Source organism: Myxine glutinosa, chromosome 2, assembly GCF_964187855.1.
Source record: "Myxine glutinosa chromosome 2, kmMyxGlut1.1, whole genome shotgun sequence".
NCBI lineage: Eukaryota > Metazoa > Chordata > Myxini > Myxiniformes > Myxinidae > Myxine > Myxine glutinosa.
Window position 1 is genome coordinate 53,779,681 of NC_136262.1, and position 23,157 is coordinate 53,802,837.

A 23,157-nucleotide genomic window follows, 5' to 3' on the forward strand; every position below is an offset into this window, starting at 1 on the left:
GTGAGGTGTGACAATCAGGGTGTGAAACAACTGACACAACATGCCCAAAACAAAGGGCACCTGAAGCGTGCGAAGGAACTGCTGGGTGGGTCACAGACGTTGCTGACATTCGTTCAACCATCAACTTCATCTGCTTCAGCATCAGGGTCAGCTTCTACAGATGAGCCAAGTCGTGCAGCTTTAGTCTGTATGTCCAAAAAAGACGCTATTACAAAAGCAGAACTTCTATGGACATTGAAAGTTGTTCGTTCGAATCTGAGCTACTCTTCCTGTGACGGTTTGAAGGATCTTCTGCAGGCAATGTTTCCTGGTGTTATCCCGGATGGTTTCTCAATGAGCTCATCGAAAGTTTCATATCTCATTAGCGAAGCCACAGGTCCTTATTTTCAGGACATGATAGTCACTGATGTTAAGAATTCAGCTTCTGGCTTCAGCCTCATGTATGATGAAACCACCAATAAACAGAACTTGAAGCAACTAGAAATCCGTGTACGGTATTGGTCTGATGCCGAGGAACAGATATTAGTATTTCACCTCAAAACTTACCTCATGGGTCATGCAACTGAAGAAGATTTGTCCAGGAAAATAATCTCTGCCTTGGATGAATCGAAACTGCAGCTTCAGGATATTATCATGCTCGGCAGTGATGGGCCTAATGTGAGCACCACTGTGTGGAGACAGATTGACAAAGCCATTCTCGACAACAGGGGCCCTGGTCTCCTTGATGTAGGGACATGTACTCTCCATACAGTACACAATGCTTTTGCCAAAGGACTTGCAGAGTACTGTGGAAACCTAACTGAGCTTGCAGTGGACATTTTCTACTGGTTCAAAGGCTCTGCTGCTAGATCTGTTGATTTTCAAGACATTCAGCATAAATTGGGTGCTGTTCCAAAAAAGCCTTTGAAGCATGTCGAGTGCAGGTGGTTGACACTGGGACCTGCAGTGGAGCGGCTGATAGAGATCTGGGAATCTCTCAAAGAGTATTTCTTGGTATTTCTTCCAAAGCAGCAGCCAAAGGACATGTTTAAACCCAGGTACAAAAGAATCAAAACAGAACTACAGCGACCGGAAATAAAAGCTCAACTGCATTTCCTGAAGTTCTTGGCAGCAACATTTGCAGAGTTCCTCACCTTCTTCCAGTCAGAGCAACCACTTGTGCACATTCTATATGACAAACTCCATGACCTGCTCAAAAAACTGATCAGAAGAATTATGAAGACTCCTTCAGTTGATGCTGTGAAAGACATCTCAAACCTTGATGTTTCCATTGTTGCAAACCAGCTGGAGAATGAATCCATGGGTGTGGGAGAGGATACCCGACGGTGTATCGCTAAGTTGAAAGTCTCTGAGAGGGAAAGGATGTATCTTGGGATGAGGAAGTGCTACCAGGCAGCCATAGTACACCTACAAAAGAAGCTTCCATTGACAAACAAAATCCTGAAGAATGCCAGATGTCTGCAGCCACAAAACAGGACTGCTGCATGGTCTCTTGAATCAGCCAAGAGCCTGTCCAGACAGCTGAAGAGGAATATTGACAGTGACAGCATTGCAGATGAATGGAAGGTGTACCAAGAGGAAGCCATTCCTACTCACTGGTCCCAGGAAACACAGGAGAATGAAGAAGAAGTCTGCATGAAGAGAGTGGACAGTTACTGGGGAAAAGTGTTGGCTTTAAAAGGCTGTACGGGAAACTGTAAATTCCCCCAAGTGAGACAAATGATAAGGATTGTCCTTGCACTGTCTCACGGAAACAGTGACGTGGAACGCGCGTTCTCAATCAGTGGGAAAAGTGTCACCAAGGAGAGAGTTAGTCTGAGCGAGGCATCAATCAATGGTCTCCGTGCAACAATGGATGGCATGAGATTGTATAGTGACCGGCCCGAAATGGTCCCAGTCACAAAGGGACTCCTCTCGTTAGGACGTTCTGCTCACATGCACTATATGCAGAGACTTGAAGAAGAACGAAAAGCCAAGGAAGATGAACAGAAAGCCAGGGAGAAAACCAGGCAAGAGAAAGAAGAAAGAGAGAGAACAGCTAAGATTGCTGTAGAGAAGGCAGCGGAGCTGTCTCGTAAGAGCGAGGACTTGAAGAAAACAGAGAAATCTCTGGCAGCAAAAGAGTCATCTCAGCAGATGTCACTGACTGTTAGCAACAGTCTGCTTGATCAAGCAAATAAAAAGCTTAAGGTGGCGCTTAAGAAAGGTGACATGACTGAAATTGCAGTAGCTCAGGCCATGCTTGAGTCTGCTCAGAAAAAGATTCAAGAGACACAGACTCGTATGGTGGAAACCAGGGAGGCGCAGAGAAAAGTGGAGAAGAAAAAGCAGACTTTGATAGAGTCCATGGTGGCTGCCACAAAGAAGAAGTCATAGTTTTTGTTGTCGATGTTAAGACGGGTGGGCCCAAGTTCATTGGGGGTGTGTCCATGCCCATACATGTACATGTATTTGCATAAATCTTGCAGCAATAAAGCTACCGATGTTGTTCCAATGCTGAAATCTGTGCTATTACTTCCTAGTTTTTTCCTATTAAACTCCTATTTTTTGTGATCAGAATTCCTATTTTTCCTATTATTTTGTCAATCAAAGTGGCTGGGACCCCTGATATATATATATATATATATATATATATATATATATATATATATATATATATATATATATATATATATATATATATATATATATATATCCACAACGACAGCGATTACTACTTATTTAATGGCCTCAATTATTTCCACATTCTGGGGTACACAAGTCATTCCCACCTTCTTACCGCAAGTCATTAAAGAACTTGTCAGGCTTGTCAGGCCTGATGTTCGACTGAAGGTGACTGGAATTTGTAATTTGCTCAGGATGCCGGCGATAACTCGCTGACTCTTCGCGAATGACACCATAGGATCTTTAATGTCCACCAAGTAATGCCTACAGACGGGACAACCATTTTAACGCACACACATCAATGCCTATCCCTGTATGCGCAACACCAGGATGTCGGTTTATAGCCAGGTCGAGATTCAAATCCAAGGTATACAGACAACTCTTATGTGGGTGCGCATACCTCTAAGGCCTAAGCTCTCTTGCCAGCCCATGCGTATATTTAACCATAAGGCTAAAATGTGTCAGGTTAAATATGGGCTATTATACCATACTCCTGGGTAGCATAAAAAAAAAAATTAAATTTCTCCCACTTGTCTTCTCGACCTTTTTTTATTCTTTCACACATTGTCTAAGGCTGATAAAAGAGTTTCTAAAATGTATATAAAAGAGTGGTGTCTGTATGCATGTCTGTATGTCGGTTAACTACTCCGAGACCCTTGGGCCGTCGACACCAACATTTCAGGTTTTTAAATTCGGTGTTCTGCGAATTATTTTTCAAAAAAATTCGATTTTTTTTTTCGGATTTCTCATCGGTGTTATTATTTGGCTTATTGCGGTTGTGAGCTGCTGATGCAGAGGCCACTCCATGCAGGTTAAAGCAGGAATTTTGGATTTGGTCAGAGTTGCAGCGATGATCTACCTACTTTTTGTAAAAGGCACTGTGAGATCATATTTTTTGTATATAAAGTCGAGATTCACAGAAGAGTTTTTTTTGTATACTAACTCGAGGCTCATACAAGAGCTAACACATATAATATATTGTCCTGTCTGTGGCCGGTGAATACTGGCCTCAGACGAATAGCCGAAACGAGCTTTAACGCCGAGGCATACTTGTATTCTCGCGTGCGTGGGAAAGGCTGAAGCCTTACCTGATCGGACGGCCGACACTGGGTTAATCCGAACCCCACAGACACAGAAACATGACACCGTTGAAAATGCAACACAAATCAATTTATTAAAACGAAGCAAGGAATAAAAAATGAACGTTGTGGTAAAACTACTATCTAAACGAGACGTCTCCACTCAGACTCATATACAAATAAGAAAGAGCAATCAGAGATTGCAGACCCTCGCCAGGACGTGTTTTCAGTGTTTTTTTAAGGCTTTTGTGTTAAAACAAATATGGCGGCCAAACCATGTGACTGATAACGTCGTCGATATTTTTTTTTTTCTCCACCAATTTATCCCTAGATGATGCTCAAGAAATTTCATCTTTATCGGATGAAGTTTTGTACTTGTCGAATTATGCCGTCATAATTGAGGCACCTATGACATCATCATTGACATATTTTATTCCCCATGGAGAGTTCACAATGAGCCATGTCTCAATTTTTTCTATGCAGCGCTTTCGGAGATATAGAGGTACAAAGTTTTTTGTTTTTTCCAAGATAGCGGCCATACCACGTGATGTATGACGTCATCTACATTATACAAGGATCCGTGTGTATCTGTTTGTCTGTTTGTTTGTTTGTCATGTTATAACTTGAGAACGGATTAACTGATTTCAATAAATCCAACTACGGTGGATTCGGGTAACTCCCGGGAATGTTTGTGAGGCAAAAATTTTTTTTATGGGTACATGGACACGCGTGTGAAAACGCAAATGCCAACACGTGATGTTGGTTATCCTTGCATGGAGAGCAGGATCTCCCAGGAATCCTTTTTGTTTTCTTCCCCCATTGATTAGCCATCGCAGCAAAGATTGGTATTTCCATCAGCAAAGTGATGTGTCTTATATTCTAGTAATTTTCATTTACAAATTCTACAGGTGGAGTTGCACCTATGGTGAAAATTTCCTGTCAATCGGACCAACGGTTGCAGAGAAAATCATATTTATTCTGTGCAGACAAACAAACAAACAAACAGACATACAAACGGACTCAAATGCAATACCCTCTCCTCAGGCGAGGGTAACATGGGGGAAAGATAAATAAAAATCACTTCCATTACTGTAGGGCTGACCCTTAGCTCTGGCCCAAAAGTGCGTTGAGGGTGCGTTGGTCATTGCTGCTGATGTAGCAGCTCATGCGGGATGCGCCCCTATAATGGCGCCGAACTCGCGCATCAGAAAATGCCCAGGCACGAGCAGGCACTCAACGAGCCCTTCCTCGCTTCCACCGCCAAATGCAACGTGGCCCCAGATCCCTCGAAAGACACCACAGTCCAACAACATCCCCCTCCTCCAGTGTTGCAAAAACTCCACAATGCTCCAAAGGTTCTCTGCACTAGCGTGCATGAGAGGAGCGACCGTCTGCCACACAGCCAGGGCCAGAAGAAGCGAATGCGACCACCTTCAACAAATGCCAGCACCAAAAGAGAATGCGACCGCCACCAACAAATGCCAGGACCAGAAGAAAAGACCAAGATGGCGAGATGGCGTCTTTTTCCTTCAACTCTCGAATCTTCGATGCTGATGTCACACTCTGTCCAATCACCGACCTCTGTTCATCACTCCATCGCTTCTTAACCAGTCACTCCATTGCTGTTTCTGTCAGTCCTGGCGGCGTGGTTGGCTGATGGAGCCCATCGCCTGGCCTGCTGAGTTTTATAAGAACACTAGCTGAATGCACCCGGCATTGCCTGGGTTCTTTTTGAATGAATTTAATCTTCTGTACATAGGTCTTACTACTATAATTCAGCTTTTACTTGCGGCCATAGAAGATTGACTACTATAATTCAGCTCAGCTTTTAATTGCGAAATGGACCCAGCCCGGCTGAGGCGGCCTCGACCAGCCTCACTACCTAGCCTATAGCCTTCCCGGGGCCCGTCCCGACATTTTTTGTTTCAGAGGTTTCCTCCGATCTTTCACCGTTCAGGAGATTAGTGCATGCAGACAAACAAACAAACAAAAACTTTCTTTTATAGATATAGATTAGGGAAAAATCATAGGGAGGCAATACATACTGGGGATTATTAACCATACGCCCTATAATTAATTAGCACAAAACCACCCTCCTTATGGTGACATGCAAACACTCTTAACCTGAACATTCACCCTGCTCATGTACATCTAAATGGCTTCTTCTTCTTCTTCTTCTTCTACTTCTTCTTCGCGTCACATTGGAGATCTCGCGAGATCTCGCGAGATCTTGCGGGGGAAGTCACGGTTTTTCGAAGCTGTCCCGACCTTCACGCACGCTCGAAGTTAAGTAATTGTTCACAATTGTATTTTTGTCGAAACTGTATTTATCTTATGTGTGTGTACCTATAGTGCGTCCCTTGGAAGATAATTATCGGTGTTAATCTTTCATACCTGCATAGAGTGGTCGAGTATTTTGTGCTGCGATATATTGCGGCCTTGTTGTTGTTCTTCAAGCTTCCTACCTGGAGGCTTTGTTTTCTCTCAGCGGTCGATTGTGGTCCCTGCTGCTCTCGTTCTCTCAGTTTTTTTTCCCAGTCTTTTCACCCCATACTTCCTTGTTTAAAATCTTAACTAAAAACAAAAAACAAAAACATTTCCTTCTTTGTTTTTTTCGTTCGTTCGTTCTTCGACCATGTGTTTCACCCCCATTTCATTGTACACGTGACTCGTGGTTGTCACTCTCGGCTCCCTCTCCCTGTTGGCTTTTTTCTGAGCCTCGTCCTGGTGGTGGGGTTGCTATCTTTATCAAAAACTCTCTTCCTCACTCTCCCTGCACTGCCCTCTCTCCACCCCACCTCCAGGAGTACCTCTGGCTATGGCTTCCACTCTGCTCCCACCTTTTGTTCATATGTGTTCTGTACCGTCCTCCAAACAGTGATGACTCCATGTACATGTCGCTGTCTGACAACATGGACCAACTTCTATCAACTCATCCCAACTCTCTCTTCCACATACATGGCGACTTCAACTGTCATCATGCCAGCTGGCTGGGTCTGGGTTCCTCTCTCACCAACCATGGAACCTCAGCAAAGGACTTCTGTGACTCACTGGGATTGACACAATCTGTCAATTTCCCGACCTGGATCACAGTCAATGGAGTATCTTCTCTTCAATGCTTGGTTATTACAAACTTCCCTGCAAATGCCTGCTGCTCTTCTTCTGCTCCAATCTTTTCTTCTGATCATGTGCTTGTTAAAGTGGACATCTCTCTGGCCATTCTCAGAGAGCCTCCTCAGCGTCGTCGAGTCTGGCATTTCACTCAGGCCGACTGGCACGGGCTGCAAGCAGCCATCAATCATCTGGACTGGTCTCCCATCTCTACTGCCTCTGACATCAATTCTTCCTGGGAATTCTTCCAAAGCAAACTGCTCTCTCTCTCATGCACAGATTCATCCCATCTCGTCTTCAGTTGTCTTACCCTTCCTCCCGTCCATGGTACACTGAATCTTGTGGTGAGGCAGTTGCCCTGAAACAACTTGCCTTTGCCTCTTGGAAGGCAAATCCAATTGAAGGTAATCTCAGTTCCTTCCACCAAGTTCGGAACAAGTGTGTGTCTACCCTCAAGAGTGTCAGAAAGCACTATCTCTCCACACTCAAGAATGAACTCTCAAACCTGTCTCCTTCCTCCAAATCCTGGTGGCGTCTGGTCAAATCCGTTTCTGGTGTTTGTTCCCCCTCCATCCCCTCCCTCACCTCAAATGGCTACACAGTTGACACCGCACGTGACAAAGCCGAATGCCTTAACTCTGTGTTTGCCTCAAAATATTGTGTCCCAAACCCATCTCTCTTTGTTCCCACCTTACCCAGTCGAACCCAACTGCTCCTGGACTCTCTGTCCTTCTCTCCTGACAAGGTGGAGAAGTTTTTGTCAAACCTCGAATCTGATTCTGCAACTGGACCAAACGGCATCAGCCCAAGGGTCCTAAAATCCTGCTCTGCTGCTCCATCTCACCCTCTCTCTGTTCTTTTCACCCTCTTTTGCTCAAGGGCATCTGCCAGCATCTTGGAAATCAGCAAACATTACCGCTTTACACAAAAAAGGTGCAAAAATAGATCCTTGCAACTACAGACCAATCAGCCTGCTCCCAATTATCAGCAAAGTCATGGAATCCATCATTGCTTCGGATATCAAATCCCTCCTCTTCTCCAATGGCTTGATCTCCGATCATCAATTTGGATTCAGACCAGGTCACTCTACTCTGGACATGTTGCTTCTGCTGTCTCAACAATGGATGGAGGTCCTCAATGCCAAACAGGAAATCAGAGCTGTCTCCCTCGACATATCACGTGCCTTCGATACGGTCTGGCACCCAGGTCTGCTCACCAAACTCTCCTCCTATGGTATCCATGGAAATCTCCATGCTTGGCTTGCGGACTTCCTCTCTGGTCGTCGTCAACGTGTGGCCCTGAATGGATTTCTCTCATCTCCCCTCCTGTTCTGGCTGGTGTTCCCCAAGATAGTGTTCTGGGCCCTGTGCTTTTTCTGGTCTTCATCAATGATCTCTCCGACTCTCTGGAAAATCGTCTCTATCTCTTTGCTGATTACTCCACTCTCTGCCGCTCCATTCCTCATCCCTCAGATCGACAGTCTGCAGCCTCCTCACTCTCTGCAGACCTGGACAAAATCACAGACTGGTCAAACAAGTGGAACATGTCTTTCAATCCTGACAAATCTCACACTCTCACTATGTCTCTCCGAAAAGACCGACTGAAAAACCCTCCCATCTACTTTCTCAACAATCCTCTCCAAGAAGTTCTGTCGCTCAAGCTTTTGGGTCTCACTATCTGACATGATCTTTCTTGGGAAAACCACATTTGCAAGCTGGCCTCCAAAGCCAGTCGCCGACTGGGCATCCTCCGTCATGCGAAGTCCTTCCTTGGCACACCTGAGCTCCTCACCACATACAAGGCTTTCATCTGCAGCTCAATGGAATACTGTTCCCCCCTCTGGGCCGGTGCTCCTGCCTCACACGTAGCTCGGCTTCACGCTGTTGAAGCCAAAGCTTTCAGAATCATTAGAATCTCCTGCGATGAAGCTAACTCCGAGTGCCTTTCACTCATTCACCGCAGGCAGGTTGGTGGTCTTTCTGTCTTCTACCGACTCCTCTTCGGCCTTGCTCCCCCAGCTCGCTCTGTGCTCTGTCCCCCAAATATTCCTACAGGTCGCACAAGATCTGCCAGCAGGCCTCTTTTGGTTAAACTGCCAAAATCTAGGCTCTCTGCTCACCTTCACTCTTTCATTCCCCTTTTCTCCCACCTCTGGAACAAACTCCCCCACTCCCTTCAATCCCACTCCTCCCTCCAGGTCTTTAAAACAGCTGTTCACCACCATCTCTTATCTTCCCCCATCCAAAACCTTGATCTTTTCTACCCCCGCTAATTCACCCCAGATACACTTTTTCGAAATTCCAACTTCTTTCCTGGAAGTCCTTGCAGTGTCCATATGTTTTATACCTCTCCCACCTCCCCCAAGCCCTCTCCCTCCTACATTTCTCCCGATGTCCCTGCTCTCAAATGTTGTTTGTGTCCTTCCCTCTCTCTCCCCATCTTGTCAACTGCTCCCCTTATTTTGTGTTTTATGTGTCGGTTTGTGTCGGTTTGACTTTTTGTGTGATTAGTGTCAGCTCTTTCACGAGCCTCGATCTTGTATACAAAAAAAACCAAAAAAAAAACATGGTCCATACTAAAACCTACACGATTCTAACTTTCCGAAGATATTTCATTGTTTACCCCCACAAACATAACAATACAATAAAGGGAGATGGAGACAAGAGAGAAAGGGAAGCACAATAACAGGAGGGAACAGGGGCGTCGGGAGATCTGTGGAAAAGAGAGGGCTGGGGTGGGGTACACTAGATAAACAAGATGGACACTACAGGGACTTGAGTGAGTGAGTTGACAGAAGGTAATAATGACAGCGGGGCTGCATTTGGGTGGAACAAACAAGGGAATGAGTGAAGAAGAAAAGAAGAGAGGAGGAAAGGAAGCACACAAGTAAGCTGCAGGTAAAAAGGTCGTGTTAAGGAGAGTAGAAAGGATTATAGCTAGGGATGGGGGTAGTGATTGGCATGAGATGGTAGTTTGGTTGAAGCTCTGGGGGAAGGGTGGGATTGAACAGTGTCCGCAAGGTAGTTTAATAAACAAACGGCAAAATTAATATCCTCTAACAATCAATGCTGGCAGATGGGTCTTGCTGCTTCAGGGACGACGTACACATTGATGCCTCGGCCTGCATGTGAAACGCAAGGAGGACACTTTATGCCTGGGCTGGGATTTGAACCCAGGCCAGACTGCACAAAGGTGAAGGTGCATACCTCTAGAGCTCTAGAGTGTCTAAGGTTCTAACCTATGTTGCCAGACTTAATGTCCATATAAGGGACGACGCACACATTGATGCCTCGGCCTGCATGTGAAACGCAATGACAGTTTTTACCTGCGCTGGGATATGAATCCATGGCCAGGCCAGACTGAAAAAGGTGAATGTGCATACCTGGAGTGTCTAAGGCTCGAACCTATCCTGCCATCCTGCTTGAAATAATATTCCACCTTTTCAAAAATACTTCAATATAACGTGCAACAATTTTGTATTCCAAAACATGAATCATGTAAATGAAATGAAAAACCAAAATTCTTGTACTCGAAGTGAAAGCAACGATTCATGCCTAATTTCTCTTTAAGCCGCTGTCACACCTTGAGGTTTTAGCCAGCGTATGCCGACATATGAAAAATTTGGCTACGTTAAGAGCACGCTGAAGCACGCTGGCATACGTCGTAGTACGCCGAGCTCGTCGACAAATTTTGTGCATGCACAAAATTTGTCGACGTATGCCAGCGTATGACTCACACCAGCACTCAATTTTGATACGTCGGCATACGCTGGCTAAATCGTCAAGGTGTGACAGGGGCTTTAGAAAACATAGCTACATGAGAAATTGATTGATCGAAAAGAATCGAACAAGCTATTTTGTCCTTCAGGGTTGAACACCATGGAGATACCTCGAAATGAATATGTATGACCAGAAACATTTTGATAATACCTTTAGAGGCAGAAGTGCATCAAAGGCCAAAAAACAAAAACAACAAAGATGAGAGCAAAGGCAGTTGGGTTTGTTTGTACATTTCATGGCGGGGAATCTCAGTGGAAGCATGCTCACCAGCAAGTTTTTGGTGCTGCTTTTGATTCTTGACAGCATTAAATTCATCAAAAGTTTCCATCTCGTGTAGCGCAAGCAAGGGGAACAGTGTTGTGAAGCATGCCATCCTTCATCGGGGAATGCTCCGCTTATTGATCTGCCAGGTTTAAATTGTTTACGGAATGAAATATTCGACTTGACACTGATAAACATCTCTCTGGATAACTGATGATTCCCATTGGATTTCTATCAGATATCATGGAAGGTTTGTGTAAGGGGAAACTTGACTCTAAGTAGGCCAATATTTGATATCCTACTAAGGTCGGCTCACAAGAACTTTGTAATTCCATCATTCCAAAAGAAAAAAACAACTCTTAAGTTCATTATGCAACGAGATGTGCGTTGCATGTAATCGTTGACTTGGCGTGTGCATGTTTGGCAGTGCAAGACGGGCCGGGTTCTTCTTCACGACGGACAGTCTGGTTCGTATGAGGTGCAGCTTCGTCTCACACGCGATGTACTCACCATCCAAAAGCTGAACGTGGTCTGCAAGGGAGCGACCAGCAGTGTATGTGCCTCATCTGCTCGTATGAACTTGGCAATTGATGTATTCCCTTTGGGAATGTGTATCACTTTGTTTGTTTCTAATGATTAATTATTACTACCTGTGAATGCAAAGCAAAAAGCGGGGTTAAGTAACGGGTTCATGCCTGTCTGTCTGTCTTATCAGTTTATGAATGAGGAACAGAACCACCGTTAGAGGCCATTTTCCCCCACAGAGCAGGGGTTGCCCTTTTTCGGGCACCTTGGTCCCCTTTTTTGAAGCAATGTTTTACGGCCGGATGCCCTTCCTGCCACCAACCCTGTTAGTCACCTCTTGCGACACACAGGGAATTACCAGTGAACAGGTACTCAATTTGCCGACCTCGGAAGGATGAACAGGCTGAGTCAACTCCCCTGGCGTTAATTCAGCGATCGACCAGGATTCAAACCCAGGATCCTAGGATCCCAAGCCGGCACCCTAACCACTAAGCGAACACCAGGCTTTTTATGAATGAGGAACAACTTCTTTAAATCTGTTATATTTTGAATATGAATCGGAACATGAATAGAAGACATGTTTGCAGTTTTAGCAGCACTTTGGCGCTCTGAATTTGTCCCGATCGGACGTGTGCAGAGAGGAATGAGACAACATTTTTACTCTGTCTGCCTGCTGGGCAGTCAAACAAAATTGAAAATCATTCTAAACAGGAAACTTACTGTTTTTAAGGATGTTATAAAGCACACAAACAACAAGCACGAAGAACTAATGTAACATGTTAGATAAGGTGATGTAACAGACACTGGGTAAAAGAGCGGTAAAACCCAGAACTAATTTACATCTGGTTATTATTACTATTATTAGTCCCCTACCGGTGTACACCGGAGGGGACTATAGGTTTGCATGCCGTCCCTCCGTCAGTCAGTCCGTCAGTCCGTCAGTCTGTCACGCAAAGAGCAGTTTTCTGGACTTTTTTTTCTAAACTCTTAAGGCTAATGATTTCAAACTTGGTACATGGTTTCCTTATGATAAGTTACAGATCAAGTTCGAACTTCACGACGTTTCGATCATTTTTGACAAAGTTATGGCACTTTGTTTATTCCAGAGTTCTCCTCAAGCCGCACCGCGCGCCCTCAGCCTCGTCTCGCGAACGTCAAAAGCGCGACACAGCGCGCGCTTTCCGGAGGGGCGGAGCCAAGCCGAGCAACATATATAATATATATATATACATCGATCATTGATCGTGAACCGGAAAATATAATAAATTACTGAAATTTAGCGACTCGAAAGATTCTTTATCAACAACGTATTTTCTCGTGCTTCTGCGGACCTGTCTGCAAGGTGTATAAATCGAAGTCCCGAGTGCGCATCACAGGTGAGCCCGTCCTGAGGTAATTAGCGATTGGGAACGATTCAGAACCTGCGGGTAAATAACCCTTGGTAATTTCCCCAACAGTTTTCCGGACGACAGACTGCCGGTAGGGGACATGTATTGCAGCGCAATACTCAGAATGCTTGTTAATTATTGTTCTTGCTGTGGTTGTTATTGATAAAAACTTTGATACTGTAGAAGAAAAGGAGCGTAGTGAGACAGAAATTTTGGTCGATGAGGTTTAATCCAGTTTAGGTTGTAACTGAGAGGAGACATGGCAATGCGATAGATGTGACAGTTTATGACTTAAATTGAGACACAGAAAGTTGGATAAAATTATATCAAAGTGGTGGGAAATATATGATGTTATCAGAGCAAAAATGAAGTCATGCATGTAAGATTGTAAACCATTCCATGTGTAGAAGAACTTACCTCCATGTTTGCTGAAGTTGATGATTTTGGGATCAAAGGTTCAAATCCCATTCTACTTTGTTGATCATGTTATTGTCTTCTAATGTCTTTGTCCTAGAAGTGATATACCGTATGTGTAAAATCCTCCATTACCCGAGGATCTCTGTTGATCAGATGTAACAGACTGAAAGGAGGGGAAGGTGAGTGTGAATGGGAAATGCAGATGGCCTCGTGTTTCTTCTCACAGGAGAGGATGGTAATTATCAGAAGACAGAGGGGTGGTGGATTTGGACTCAGCGTTAAGGTGCTTCTTTCATTTTCTTTCTGGGCACTGCCATTGCATTTTTAACCCTACCACCTTGTTCACAAACTCTGCTAAGGGTCATGGGAAGTGGTATGAAATATGGAAATTGTTTCCTTGTTACGCTCCCCAAGTGTAAACTCAACGCTCACCTCCATTTTTCATACCCCACTTCTTGCATGCCTGTGCGACTGTTCCCCTGAGTCTGTTGTCTCTAGCTCTTTCCTACAGCATTTTAAGTCTGCAGCCAACGTCATAGTCTCTCACATTCCCTCTACTGATCTTTACTACTCCCAGCGAGACCCTGTATTCACCCTTCTCATGCAACATGTCTTTGTTGTCTCTCTATTTTCCATTTGCTCAATTTTGTCTGGTGATCCATTTCCCCTTGTAGTTCTGCCTTTCCTTGAGTCTCAATATCTCAATACCAACAACAACACACGCACACACACACACATATATATATATATATATATATATATATATATATATATATGTGTGTGTGTGTGTGTGTGTGTGTGTGTGTGTGTGTATATATTGTTGCGGATCTCGAGCTCGTCGACGTACTGAGGGGGGATTAAGCCCTGCTCCCCCTCGAGCTTCGAGTCTACGAGGCCGCCCCCACACTATACTCGTGGTGGACGGATTGCTGGGCAATTCCAGCCGCCGAGCCAGCAGCTAACGAGTGGAAGGGTTAACGGTCACGACCCGAGTACCTTTGACCCACGCAGCCGTGAGAACCTTGCACGAGTCACATTGGTCTTTAATGCCCGAGCGGTTGTGCGTCGCGTAACTCGTGTCGTTAACACCATGAACCTGATCGAGCAGTTTTAACTCGTGCAATGACGCGTAGAGGGGGAGGGGGAGGGGGAGGGGGAGCGGGGGAGGGAGGAGAGGGGGGAGGGGAGGGGGAGGAGAGGGGGGAGGGGAGAAGAGGGGGGAGGGGATAAGAGGGGGGAGGGGAAGTGGGGGTGGGACGGGGAGGGGGAGGGGAGGGGGAGGGGAGAGGGAGGGGGAGGGGGGAGGGGGAGGGGAAAGGGGTAGGGGGGAAGGGGTAGGGAAATGGGGGGAGGGGAGGAGAGGGGGGAGGGGGGAGGGGAGAAGAGGGGGGGAGGGGAGGAGAGGGGGGAGGGGAGAAGAGGGGGGAGGGGAGAAGAGGGGGGGGAGAAGAGGGGGGGAGGGGGAGGGGTATGGGGGAGGGGAAAAGGGAGGGGGGGAGGGGGAAAAGGGGGGGGAGGGGGAGGGGGAAAGGGAGGAGGAGGGAGAGGGGAGAAGGGGATGGGGTAGGATGGAGGGGGAAGGGAGGGGGAGGGGAGGACAGAGGGGGGAGGGGGAGGGAAGGGGAGGGCCAGTCAACAATGACATTGCAGTTCTCATGGTCGGAGAGCAGCACAACAATCGCGACATCGTCCTGCATCTTCGCAACAGCACGAAGCGGATTTTGGAGACTCACCGATCCTGTGACGCCCTCCAGTACCGGCGTTGCCGGGCGGGGGAAGGGAGACCCGTACATTCCCAACCCGTACATTCCCAACCCGTACATTCGCCCTCTCGACTCAAGCTCACTCGGACAAAAGCCTAGCACAAATTACACCGTGAAGGCCTAATGGCCATGTCTATGCCACAAATCAAGTACGTGAGGGAGTCGGCCGCACTGAATTGAAAATATACAGAACGCTCATACTCCGTGAAAAGTGAAGCCGCCGTGTCGCCATCTTGGTTAGCACGACTCGACCAACTCGCTTCGTGGCGGCGGGGATGGAACATCACGTGATCGCTCTGAGCGAATCAGCGCACTGCTCTGCCAACGGTCAGATTCTGTGTATAATATTCCTCGCTGAAATGCACTGAGTTAAAAATATGGTAAAAAAATATTATGAATTTTTTTTTTTTAGGTAGGCCATGTTCTTCCTAGGCTCAATGACCATGTCTATGCCAAATATCAAGCACGTGAGCCTCTCCGTTTATGAGTCTATCGGTAACATTACACACACACACACACACACACACACAAACTGTGTTTTATATATATAGATATATGTGTGTGCGTGTGTATACTGTATATATATATATATATATATATATATATATATATATATATATATATATATATATATATATATATATATATATATATATATATGTATATACATATATATATATATATATACAGTGGAACCTTGACTTACGAGTTTAATTCGTTCCGTGACCGAGCTCGTAACTCAAATTGCTCGTATCTCAAATCAAATTTCCCCATTGAAATGCATTGAAATGCTATTAATCCGTTCCAGCCCGCCAAAAACCACACCAATTTTTTTTAAAATATACAGTACATATAAAAATATCTCGCGCTTTATATTTCACCTGTATGCAGCATACAAGTTGGCAGGATGGCCTGGACTGGAGGTACGCACACTTGACTCTAAAGTCTAAACTGTCCAGCCTGGGTTTGAATCCCGACCCAGCTATAACCTGTCATGGGTGAATCACAGGCAGGGTGATTCATCAATGTGTGTACCGCTAAACTGGGCGCCCCGTTTGCGTCCCATTAGTTGTTGGATGTTAAGGATCTCACCGTGTTTTCCACAAAGAGAAGGCGAGCTATCGCCGGCACTCTGAACAAGTTGTGGCCTGGCATGCTCTTCTCCTCTGCCGTTATATACGTCCTCCTCGGCACCTCGCTCATGTTTTTCGACGATTGCGTGTTTTATATCCAAGCACAAGTTTTATATAAAACACGACGATTGCGTGTTTTATATCCACAAGTTGTGGCCTGGCATGCTCTTTTCCTCTGCCGTTATATACGTCCTCCTCGACACCTCGCTCATGTTTTTCGACGATTGCGTGTTTCATAGCCAAGCTCATCATCCTCTTCTTCTTCTCAGCACTGCACTTGCCACTCACTTTCTTAGGCCCCATGGTTAAAACTAAGAAATTTTCCAAAATAACCAAAATGCGAAAACTAAAATGCAGCACTATACGACAGAGATACTGTACGTGCACGGCAAGATAACCACGTGACCGGAACCCACCTGGCGGCGTAAACTCAAAATAACCGAAATGCGAAAACTAAAATGCAGCGCTATACGACAGAGATACTGTACGTGCACGGCAAGATAACCACGTGACCGGAACCCACCTGGCGGCGTAAACTCAAAATAACCGAAATGCGAAAACTAAAATGCAGCGCTATACGACAGAGATACTGTACGTGCACGGCAAGATAACCACGTGACCGGAACCCACCTGGCGGCGTAAACTCAAAATAACCGAAATGCGAAAACTAAAATGCAGCGCTATACGACAGAGATACTGTACGTGCACGGCAAGATAACCACGTGACCGGAACCCACCTGGCGGCGTAAACTCAAAATAACCGAAATGCGAAAACTAAAATGCAGCGCTATACGACAGAGATACTGTACGTGCACGGCAAGATAACCACGTGACCGGGTGGCGAAAGCTCGTAACTCGGATCTCGGCTCGCATCTCAAAGCAATAAACCGCCCGAGCGACGGCTCGTATCTCGAAAAACTCGTAAGTTGGGGCACTCGTAAGTCAAGGTTCCACTGTATATATACATACATATATATTGTTGCGGATCTGCCGCCGGCCTTCTCCCCTTATCAAGGGGGGATTAATCCCCTTGTCTTTACTGACCTGGCGCGACCCGAGACCAGACTATTACGTCCCTTCCAGACAGCGCCAAATAGTGTTTCGGGACCACATTCGCTCGTACCTAAGTACTAGCACTGCCCTGGAAGCGAGGAAATAAGCCTCGCACGAACCACTTGTGATGCTGATACGCCGAGCGGTTTGCGTACACGTGATCCACGCCGTTATAACCAATGGAACCCGATTCAAGCGGTTTTACCCATGCCACGCTTAGTCAATGGAGAAATCACGGGAACGATCGAATACAGAAGAAAAGGAAGAACAAATAGATTTAATTATTATGCACGTATTTACAGCTCAGGACGAAGAGACACAGGGCAACTTAGACAGTCTTATTCTTAATATCCCAGGACAAATGGGCCCGTCTCACTCACACTCACACAGGGTATTGCAGATGGGCAGGATGATGTTCACCAGCGCCGCGGTGGTCGTCCAGGATCGGCCCCGTCTCACTCGCCACTTTCCCCGGCTCGTCCCGCGAAGATGGAGGTAGGCGAAGGCAGGAACTCGTATCGTGTCGCTCGAACAAACGGGTAATAATCTCGGGGCGAACGGTAGAGGGCAGATTTTAGCACGGCTGGCGGTTATTCAGCCGCGTTCACTCGCTTTGGCCGAACTGTGTAAGTTATCAACGCCCTGGCTGCGCCCACGTATTCCTCATAACAAAGTTCATACAGTGCAAATGATTCCCTTCAAGCGCGTCTCCCTTCTCAGCACTCCGAACGCACGAGCTCTTCCAGCACACCTCTCCCAACTTGACGAGCGCCTCTCCCTTCTCATAACTCGACTCACGACTCACAAGCGCCTCTCCCTTCTCATAACTCACGACTCACGAGCGCCTCTCCCTTCTCATAACTCACGACTCACGAGCGCCTCTCCTTTCTCATAACTCGACTCACGACTCACGAGCGCCTCTCCCTTCTCATAACTCACGACTCACGAGCGCCTCTCCCTTCTCATAACTGAGGTGGGGGCTTTGCGCGATCGGTTTTATTGCCACGCCCTTAGCCTGATCGATGTTCCAACCACGCCCTGTGACGCAGTGCTGCAGCCACATGCTGTGAGCCCTGATTGGTGACTCATGCTTACCGTCCCCACTGCTGCCGCGCCGCGCTCAACCCTCCTCCACCTGCCGAGGCCTACCTCATGTTAACTCGCGCCCAACACAACTAGGGCTTTTTAGCCGCAATGGATCGAGCCTATGGACGTGGAATGGTTGTAGAAGTAGGGCCTATCCTCCTGTCTTTACAACAACGCAGGATTAACACTGGAAGGGGCCTACTCTCACATATACTAAGACATAACTATACTACAAATGAGGCTACATGTTGCTCATGTGATTAACTATGGGGGGGGGGGGGGGCAACCTTTAACCTTTATTAACCTTTACTGTACCAATCTCAAAACTGCAGCAATATATATATATATATATATATATATATATATATATATATATATATATATATAATATATATATATTGTTGCGGATCTCCGACGTCGGCCTTCCCCTTATCAAGGGGGGATTAATCCCCTTGTCTTTTATCTGGCCGATGCGATCGTGGAGGTTATAACATCCTTCCCGGGCAGCGTTAGGTAGGGTTTTTAGGACTAGGGATTCGCTATTACCTAAGTACTAATGCTGACCGGAAATGAGGGAATAACTCCCGTCCGAATCACGGATATCAGGTGGAAACGCCGAGCAAATAGCGATCCGCGATCCGAGCTGTTAACAATGACTAACCCGATTATAGCGGTTGGGATCGTGCTATGCTTACCCAATTGAGAAAAACTCGGACGATCGAATTAGGAAGAAACCAGGAAGAACAAGGTAATTTATTACAATTTGTACAAGAAGACGAAACGAAAGAATGTACAAGGAAGAGGAAGAAAAAGTACACAGGGCAGCCTTAACAACAGTCTTATTCTATTCCCTGGACACGGGCCCGATCACTCTCAGATTCAGTCTCAGACGCAGACTCACGCTGGGATGTAGAAGGTAGGGTGGAAGGTCCGGCGATGGCGTTCAGGCTCCAGTCCGGTCCGGTCCTCGACCCATACCAGGTGATGATGGTGGACGGCAGACAGCTCTCCGCGTAGCGTAGGCGCGAGCGAACAATTATACAGGGGAAGGTCGGTAAACTGGCAGTTATGCGAAGCGCTTTTCACACACGTCCTTCCAAAGCAGCCGCCTCAATCAAGGCTCATAACGCGAGTCCTTGCAATAAGTCATTGTAACGCCGTTCTTTAGCGCGCTCTCCAACGAGTCCTTTTACCATCTCTTCTCCACTCTCTCTTGGCACGAGTCCTCTCATGAACGCCCTCGCCCCCTCAAGTCCTCTCAACCACGATAAGTTCTCTCGAGTCCTTTGTAATGAGCGCTGCTGTGTAAGTCCTCTCGAGGGCTTTGTGTGCGCGCTTTTGTAAGCCAAGCCAGCGAACGCTGTGGAAGCCCCAACCACGCCCTGTCAGGCGATCTCACCTTAGCCCTGATTGGCTGGTGATGGTTTACCGGCTTTGCCTTGATGGCCGCTTGACGTGGCCGCACCTCCATCCTTGCACTCCGCCCCCCTTTTTTGGGCCTCACCTCGTGGCTTTTGGGCTGGTTTGAGTGAGCCCAAGGGCAGCGAAGGCTGCTGGCCAAGGGGCGTAACAAATTGGGAGGGCCGATGGGGTATAGACTGAAGAGCGCTTAATGGTGTTGCTTGGAGGGAGGCTGCAAAAATGAACGAAAGGGGCCTACTCTTATTTGTTTGACGCAATGCAGATGCAACTACTGGACATGGCCTTATCTAAGCACATACTAAGAAATAACTACCATCCTAAGGTGACCTACGTGTTGCTTGTGGCCTATCTATGGGGTGCAACCTTTAACCTTTTATGACTTTATATTTACAAGTGTGGGTTCTCAAAACCGCAACCCTGCACCCCTCCTTTTGCCAGGCTCGGCTCGAGCCGAACCGATACCTGGGTCAGGACTACTTTTACAACTACATGTGACACTTAGGTGTAGTTTCCCTCTACATTTACTCTACACCCTGAGTGTGACAGTTTTAACACTAGATATGTCCCATCTGCTGCGTTGTGTACTACCTAACTGACTCATGCCCACAATTAACCGAATTACGGAATTATTCGCAAACTAAACATTTAAGCCGGTGGGGAGCATGTTATTTACAAGATTACTACTAATTATTTACAACTACAACCTAGGACCAGTCTTTTGTGGGAAAAAGAAGAATTGTTTTGAAAAGAGGAAATACAATTGCCATGCACTGCACCAATACACCATACACCAATATGCACCTAAATAAAAAAAATGCACAAAAAGCACCATCATCAAAAATGCACAAAACATTTCAAAACTAATAAATGATGACTTGTGCTTTGCTTGAATGCTGGGCCAATGTATCTTGGCTGCATCTTCTTCTTGGATCTTCGGTGTGCCATCGTAAAAGTTTACCATCTTTGTTGTTCGGGCACACAAAAGATTAATTAATAAAAAGGGCACAACCCGCGTCCGCTTTTTATTTTGGCCAGCAGGGCCAGCGTAGGTGGTCCGACTGCTTGGCATGTGCCACTTAAAACACAGTGGTCCACAAGCAAGATGCTGCTGGCAGCAATGGTCTGTCCCAGCAAAGGTGGCAGGCCACAGAACGTGTGGTCCATATGGTGTACCAGTGCAGGCAGGCAGGCAGCAGGGTGCAGCGCAGAGTGCGGCCGCACAACTCAGGGCACCTGCACACTCCCCTCGACAAAAGACCATGGGTCCATGAGTGGGGAGGAAGACAAAGCAGAGGTTAGCGGGGGCAAGGGCGCAAGGGTACACATCAAAACAAGGCAATGCGACATGAGGGGCGCGGGAGAGCGAGCTGAGAAAGCTCGTCCCTACTCATACGTCACCCCCCATGTGAATCTACACTACCCTTGCCCTTCCCCGTATTTACACAATTTACAAATTCCGTCTCTACTGTCTCGTCCCCCATATGTCCCCCTAAACTAAATTCGTCCCCAATCCCTCCCAAGAAGGAAGGGATGGAATAAACACAACGTCAAACTCCGTCAAGATGTGTCTTACATTCCAAATATTCGCAAAACGACCTGGTGTGGAGTCCTGTCACCTCGGTGAGTGGATGTGTATGGTGCGAAGAGATTTCCTCCTAACTATCCTTCTAATTAACTCTTTAAACTACCCGGGGTCTCGCCCTGCCAATCCATTGGCCATCATTACACTATGTGGGTCTAAAAACCAATTCCCATTGACCATACTGTGGTGCTCTTCCAATTTGGGGTCTCACTCCCCCAATTTTCCCTACTGTGCCCTTGCACAATTTCGGGGCTGGGTCGTGTGGCTTTACCAGCAGGTCTACCTACCTGCGCACCTCCGCTACTGAAGTCACCACCCGAGCTTGCCTAGCTCCTGCGACTACCCTAACTTGGGGAAGGCCCTCCTGGCGCTCTAACCCCACTAATGCCCCCTCTGGTATTGGGCTACCCGGGTCCTTCCTCTGGATCCTCGGGCCCCACTGAACTCTACTTGAACTGGCTCCCAGAGCCTACCTGTGGCCTCACCTGGCCGACAGACTACCAGTGGCAGAGTGCCCCAATAACCATACACACCAATTAAGCCACATGCCCAGCCATTCCACATACTCATGCACCCCTCTAAGCACCACATTGCTACTACTCGCAACACAGATGTCAATATCCAACAAATTTACCTACTCCCTCTACCTAACTTTAAACTACCCTCCCCGGGTATTCGTGAAGGGGTCCATCTTCCCCCATCCACTCTTCCGCACCATGCACTCCACACAACTCATTCCACACACCATTTACTCCACACCATTTATTCCACACCACTTATTCCCTTGCACCCCATGCAAGGCAATCACTCAATACACTTACACTTGTCCACAATACTCCACTCATACACTTTCACACACACACGCATCATTCACGAGCATTGCCTCATTTGCTCACCAGCACCACCAAGACTCTCATTCACAATGCCTCATTTGCGCCTAAAGCGCATCCTCATACTCACACACACAGCATCATCTAGCTAACTACCTCTCTCTAAAACTCGCGCTTTCCCTGTCATCCCTTTACACTAAGCACATCCTCGTCATTATCATCCATCTAATCTCTCTACGTCCCCACTACTTGTACAATGTCTTTACTTAAATCTCAAGTCTCCTATTGTCATCTCTAAATCCTATCAATTATCCTAGCCCGCCCTGGCTAGTTCTCACCGCCAAACCCCATAATCCTATAGCTCCTTTGCCCCAATGAGAATGGTACAACTACCATTCGCTATCACTATCGCCACTAGTCCACTATACTACGAGCCTCGGTGCGGAAATATATTTCATCACCGCTCGGCTTCGCAAAGCCGAGCAATGTATACGGATGGTCAGTCTCCTGTTGGTTAGATCCGTCTGGCATTTTCGATTCTGGGGAGGAGGCATACTCGGGCCGAGGTTCCAGGCGCCATCTCTGCGTGGAGCCTTCCGGTCTCCGGCCCGATGACCCAACCTCCCCCGGTCGGAGCACCGCGCCCGCCAGGGGGCAAAGGTCCGACCTGGCCTTCCTCCCCCCAAACCATGCCGATCGCCTTTATGACGCGGCGTCGCGGCACCTACCATACAGGGCGGGGCCCGGCACGAATCGTGCATGGCGCTCCTTGCAAGAACGCCGCGGCAACGATCCCCGCTGGCCCCCACAGCACACAAAGCACCCCGCGCACTGAGGAATCGCGTCGGCTATACGTCGGCCTAACCGCTGCCCCGGTCTGCATCGATGCTTGGATCGCATTCTCACATCCACACGCGACCCTGTCTACATATACAAAACGCGGCGCTCCAGCGTCCCCCATACATCCCACACATTTTGTCACCGCACTCTCTCGTACACACCACCCAGGCACACTCACACACTCCGTTACACACCTCTCTCATGCACATACTTGCGCACACTCC

General features: G+C 47.0%; 1 protein-coding gene across 1 annotated transcript in view; it reads left to right on the forward strand.

The window, feature by feature from the left end:
- The first annotated feature begins 549 nt into the window (after positions 1-549).
- The window catches only part of SNTG2 (syntrophin gamma 2), a 278,507-nt gene continuing 255,899 nt past the window's right edge, over positions 550-23,157 (forward strand). Inside the window, exons 1-4 of the mRNA XM_078772595.1 lie at positions 550-726; positions 1,009-1,629; positions 11,322-11,447; positions 13,451-13,507. Coding sequence (XP_078628721.1) covers positions 550-726; positions 1,009-1,629; positions 11,322-11,447; positions 13,451-13,507 — 981 coding nt within the window. The remainder of the gene's footprint in view (positions 727-1,008; positions 1,630-11,321; positions 11,448-13,450; positions 13,508-23,157) is intronic.